We start from the raw sequence: 6,627 nt of genomic DNA on the forward strand, positions 1-6,627 counted from the left end.
ATTTGAAGCCAATGTTATGAATTCAAATCCAGGTGGAGTTTTAAGTTTGAACTTCATCACTTTTCATTCAATAGTATAAGTATTAAGTATGTTTTGAGATTTATTCCATTAACTGTATTCTACTCCTACAAATCTATGGCTTTTTACAACTCTGTAAGAAACCCTAGTTTTATAATCTAATTATATTAGTAGAATACTATATTTCCACTTTTTTTTTTTTTTCTCTTTTAGAGACGAAAGCATGTGTGATACTGATGCCGATAACAATAATGTAGTTGAAAATCCAGACCCAGAAGCTGATTCTGCTGATGTTCTTGTAGAAGATGAACTTGCAATTGGAGATGATGTTGAAGCAGATATCAGAGGTGTACCTGCTGTAGATGCTGATTTCTGGCCTCAGGATTATGAGGATGTTGAAGCTCTCATCTACCAGCAGGTTGAAAATGCCCCAGATTCAGCATTGAATCAACAGAATAATGTGCAAGAAGGTGATATTGAAGTAAATCAAGAAAGATCTGATTCATTTGCAGAAGCTGGTAACCTCTATGAGGATAATAACATCCACATTCAACCATTCCTTCCTGTTTCTCCTGAGTCAGTAGCTGACACTGCACCTGAAGATGAAATATTAGAGAATACAATTAGAGATAGTGAAGAGAGAAGCGAAGATTTCGAGCCTGAATGTGATCAGGCTATAGTTATAAATGATGAAGACGACTGTGATAATGACAATTGTGACAATGTTGTACAGGTGCATGAGTCAGTAGAAATTGAAAGCAGTTCTGCAGATAATCTCCTACATGCAGCATTAGTTAACCCAAATGAAATAGCCACTAAAATGGATGAAGCTAACTCTGTGCCAAATGAAACAAATAGCCAACCCCTGGCTGCAGATAACTGTGTTGGTGTTGAGGATGATAAAAATGATGCAGCTAGTACAAATGAACATTCTTCCAGTTTACAACAGCCAGCTGCCACTTCTACAAACAATAACACTCAGTCAATTACACAAAGCACTACTTCTGGTGATCTTCAGTTAGAATCATGCTGCCTTTCTCCTGAACTCAGCAAAAGTGCTAATAAATCTGATGAAACTGGTGATAGCAGTTCTATTTCAGTAACTGCAGAAAATAAAACTGAATCTAGAGAATTGATTCCATCTAAGGAAACCATTGATACACAACAGCATGACACAGAATTAGTCAATAGTAGCACAAATGAGGTGGCTTCTAGTAATCTAGAAGATTCTCAGCCAGTTTCATCTGGAATGGAACAACAAAAACATGAACCAGTTGCCTCTGCAAACCATTTATTGAATAACATCGATGTTGGTTATGATGCAGTCTCTTGGACTGAGAATAACAATTCAGAACTTATGGACAATAAACTTGACAGTAATAGCACAACTCCTGTTCACATATCAGATACTAACACTGCAGATACATGTGCAGAAAAAACAAACACTTTGAATATTAGTCCTTCTGTTGCACCTGTTCACTTACCTGATTTAGAATCCAATCAAGAACCAAATCCACAAAGCTGTCGTCATGTTGCTAACATTGAATGTGAACAAACTGTAACAGTGAAAAGAGCTCCTGATTCAATGACATCATCATCACCAGTCCCTGATCAGACTCACTCCAATGGGTCCACTGAAGATCATGATGGAAAAGATGATCAATTACTAAATGAATTAGAGGAAGAGCTGTTAACAACACACCAGCCATTACCTCAGAGTAGTGGCCTGTCCTTCAATGGCTTGACAAAGATAGACATAAATCAGATTCCAGAATTCTTGGATCTCAAACAAAACTTCCAATCTCTAAAGAAGGAATTAGCAGCAAGTAAACAACAGATTAAATTGTAAGTAAAATTATTTCTACAATCTGAATTTATACACAAAATTATAAGTAAGTTGAAGTTACTGTTAGCTCATCTTATGTGATACATAGTGTCTTTGGTCAACAAGACATGTAATCCTATCTACCTTTATAAAATGTTAGCAAGCATTTCTAGGCTAAAAATACTCTAGACTAATGTTTTCTAACCCATTTTCCCCTCAGGCCCCTCTATAACTTTCCAGAAAAATGTATGCCCCACTGACGGTTGTAAAAAAAACAACTTCATTTTAAATATTTCAAGATTATATACTTTCTTTACAGAAATATCCACACCAGGACACTAGAATAGCACTATACTGTAGCAAACAGTATTCACACAGTATGCTTGGCTGGAGGGATTGGTTTGGCTAGGCTGAGTATAAGTGTAGTATGTTAGCTGTGAAAAAAAGATTTTTCACAATTCCATGTCCCACTAAAAGGAAAAAAAGAAAAAAATCTTTGATCCCATGCTCTACCATAACTTTCCCAGGTTCCACCAGTGGGGCATATGCCCCACTTTGGGAATCACTGCTCTACACTCTCTGATAAGAAGTGGTGAGCATAAGGAGCTGAACTCTAACCATAGGATTATTAGTTTGAATGCTATTGTAAGTATTGTGCTGTGCCCCTGAACTGGGAGGCACATAACTCTGAATATGTTTGCTTAACTGGCAGAAAAAATGTCTCATTCTTCTAAGTCAGTGGTTCCCAACCTGTGGTCCACAGACCCCTGGTGGTCTGCAAATGTAGTATTGGGGGTCTGCGAACTAAATTCAAAATTTCATACACACACACACACACACACACACACACATAAGGATAAACATATTAAAAGGGGTCCATGGGAAAACTCAAATAAAAGGGGTCCTTGGTAGTAAAAAGGTTGGAAACCACTGTTCTAAGTTATAAGTTGGTAGGGCATCTATCTGTAAAAGCAAATATATATATATATACAGGGGTTGGACAAAATAATGGGAACACCTTATAATTTCAAACAAATTTATTTTACTATGGGGTAGGACCACCTTTGGCAATAATTACAGCTTGAATTCTACAAGGTATGGACTCGTACAAAGTTTAAATTGTTTCCAAAGGATCTGTAATTTTAATGAATTTTAATTACCTTTTTCTGATGATATCTGAAAAGAAAGAGTAATTTTAGCAAAACATATTAAACAACACTAATAATAAATCAAAAAACATAGAAATAAACAAGCTTTTGATGGTTTTATAGATATTTCAAAATTATGATGCTAAGATGCTAGGTGTTTCGTGTTTGGGATGGTCATGTTGCCAGTTTAGCCAATAAAAACACATGCACCAAAATGGCTGATCGTTAGTAAGGAAAGACACAAATAAGAAATAAGAAAGCAAAGGACCACTGATGAGGTCACAGAAGTGTGATGAAAGAACGCTGGCCAAAATATGATTAATTTAAAAAACTAAAATAAAGCTGAAGCACATTAACACCAAATATATAGTGTGTGTGTTTTTATTGGCTAAACTGGCAACATGACCATCCCCAAATACAACATCTGTTTCAACACACGATTTCACATCAAGAATCTTGCAAAACGAATATATAAACGTGTGTACATATATATATAAACCCTGCTGTACTCTTCCACCACAACTTTCTCTCACTCTTACTTCCTGTTTCTGTTGTACCTGTATTTCAAAGGGCCAGCCTTGTCACACTCTGTCACGCTGAATATCCCCGAGAACTACGTTAAGGGTACACGTGTCTGTGGAGTGCTCAACCACTTGCACGTTAATTTCACGAGCAGGCTGTTCCGTTGATCGAATCAACTGGAACCCTCGACATCGTAAGCGATGGAGTGCCAACAACAATCTGAAATGTAAACATATTTATCTTGTAGGCTTTTAAGAAGCAGTATTAAGCTCCATTTTCAAGCAGTAGACGAGGGAAACATTTTGCCTAGATTGGATCTAATGTAATAAAAAGAACAACAAAAGACTGTGCTAAAACTCATACAAACATGTCAGGAATGCTTGAATGAAACCAAAAAAAGCAATATATATTTTACATGAAACAACTACAGCAAACTCTGTTGATTCTTCATGGTCAAGGACATCTTTGTATTATTCTGGTCTCAATTGCATTTATATTTACATTTAATAAAAGACATTTTCAACTACCTTTGTGAATGTTGGGATATCATTCAAAACTGGCTTTTGTGTGTGTTAGAAATGAAATATATTCTCACAAACTAGAACTTTACAAAACAGTTGTTACACAAATGTGAGTATATAACAATAACTCTACTATTTATAGATAACATTTCCTGTCATTTGGCTTTGATACTGAAAAATAATTTTTTTCTTGGTCATGATGGAAAAAGATAGTAGTCCTATGATAAACAAATCTGCTTGAGATGTTTAACATCAAGGATGCTAAAAACAAGTTTTAAAAATAAGGCAAATTTCATGTCTAATTAGACAGTGGTTTGAGGTACTACAGTACAAACTTAAATTGTTATGGTGTTCTAAGATTGCCTGGATACCAGGAAAAGAGTTCAGAGAATGCTGTAGAATTAGTGGAGATATTATGCCTTACCCAGGAACATAATATATTCTGCAGCTAAATGTCAATTGCAAAACTTCAGTTTCTTACATGTTCAGCTGTTAGCTTTGCTTATAGTTATTTTATAATTATATGAAAATGATTGAATGGGTGGCTGTGTGGTTAAGAGGTTTTCTTCCTGACCACATGTTATCAGGTTCAGTCCCATTGTGTGGAACCTTAGGCAAGTGGCTTCTGCTATAGCCCTGGGTTGACCAAAGCTGTGTAAGTAGATCTAGGAAATGGAAACTGAAAGAAGCCTGTCATATATATACTCTTTTACTCTTTTACTTGTTTCAGTCATTTGACTGTGGCCATGCTGGAGCACCGCCTTTAGTCAAGCAAATCAACCCCAGGACTTATTCTTTGTAAGTCGAGTATTTATTCTATCAGTCTCTTTTGCCGAACCGCTAAGTTACACACCAGCATCGCTTGTCAAGCGATGTTGGGGGGGACAAACACAGACACACAAACACACACACACAAACACACACACACACACGCACACATATACGACAGGCTTCTTTCAGTTTCCGTTTACCAAATCCACTCACAAGGCTTTGGTCGGCCTGAGGCTATAGTAGAAGACACTTGCCCAAGGTGCCATGCAGTGGGACTGAACCCGGAACCATGTGGCTGGTAAGTAAGCTACTTACCACACAGCCACTCCTATGCCTACATATGTATATATATATATATATGTGTGTGTGTATGTAAATGTGTGTGTGTATGTCCTTTTCTTGACATTGTGTGATAATTGTAAAATGATTGTCACAGTCATAAAAGCAGTGTCATTTATTTCCAATATTCAGCAGGAACATGTCTAGCCATGGAGAAATATTATATTGCGTAGAAACAGGTGAGAGTTGACAACAGGAAGGTCACCTGGGTGCAGAAAATCAACCTTAAGAAACTCAGCCCAAACCATGCAAGCATGGAAAAATGAGCATTAAGAGGTTGATAATGACATGGAAATTTAGTAGTGTCACGATAAGTTGTGGTGTTAGGGTGTTGGCTGAACAATTCATTGTGGATTATATTATCATGAAAAGGTACTCATTGTTTGGCTTCAGCTCTGTTTTTCTTTTACCTGACACAGTGAATCCATGATCTAATGTATCCACATCATGCAATGTGTCAGAGCGTCCATGTAGCTGTAAAAATTTTATGCACCAATACTTGTTTAATTCTGGAGTAGTTGACATGAATCAGACAAAATTGAAGACTCATCATCAAGGTTTAGAATCAAAGGGCCTTAAAGTTAACCTTGCAAAAAACAAAGTCTTAATATGTAGGAAGGCAGACAAATCACAAATCCCTTCAGGTAGATGGCCCTACCTGATCTGTATAAAAGGCATAGGTAGAAACTCCATAAGATGTACCCTGTGTAAGCTTTGGATGTATAAGAGCTGCAGCAATATCAGGGGAAGGTTGACAGGGAAAATAGCTTTTGTGTGTGGAAGACGCACAGGTGCAATAAACACCGAAAAATGTGCAGAAAATAGACTCCATCAACTGCCAGGTGGAGTGAGCTAGAGGTAGTAGATAGTTTCTGTTATCTAGGTGACCAAGTTAGTAGTGGAGGTGGATGCTCCAAGAGCGTAGTTGTGAGAATAAGAATAGGCTGGGCAGAATTCAGAGAGCTCCTACCCCTGCTGGAAACTAAGGGCCTCTCCCTCAGAGTGAAAGGCTGATTGTATGATGCCTGTGTGAGTGAACAGCTATGCTGCATGGCTGTGAAATGTGGGCTGTGACAGCTGAGGACATGCATAGGCTTGAAAGAAATGAAGCCAGTATGCTTAGCTGGATGTGCAATGTCAGTGTGCATGTTCAACAGAGTGTAAGCGTCTTGAGGGAAAAGTTGGGCATAAGAGGCATCAGATGTGGTGTGCAAGAGAGACGACTGCACTGGTATGGTCATGTGCTGCATATGGATGAGGACAGCTGTGTAAAGAAGTGCTGATCTCTAACTATAGAGGGAACCTGTGGTAGAGGTAGACATGGGATGAGGTGGTGAAGCACGATCTTCGAACTTTGGGCCTCACAGAGGCAATGACTAGTGACCAAGGCCTTTGGCGATATGCTGTGCTTGAGAAGACCTGTCAAGCCAACTATGCTGATGTCACATACTGGCACTCATACCGGTGGCACGTATAAAGCACC

General features: G+C 38.0%; 1 protein-coding gene across 1 annotated transcript in view; it reads left to right on the plus strand.

The window, feature by feature from the left end:
• Positions 1–6,627, plus strand: part of LOC106878020 (coiled-coil domain-containing protein 186) — a 146,152-nt gene that overhangs the window by 66,524 nt on the left and 73,001 nt on the right. The window contains exon 2 of the mRNA XM_052973031.1: positions 232–1,863. Within this exon, the coding sequence (XP_052828991.1) occupies positions 232–1,863 (1,632 nt within the window). The remainder of the gene's footprint in view (positions 1–231; positions 1,864–6,627) is intronic.

This window comes from Octopus bimaculoides, chromosome 14, assembly GCF_001194135.2.
Source record: "Octopus bimaculoides isolate UCB-OBI-ISO-001 chromosome 14, ASM119413v2, whole genome shotgun sequence".
Lineage (NCBI taxonomy): Eukaryota > Metazoa > Mollusca > Cephalopoda > Octopoda > Octopodidae > Octopus > Octopus bimaculoides.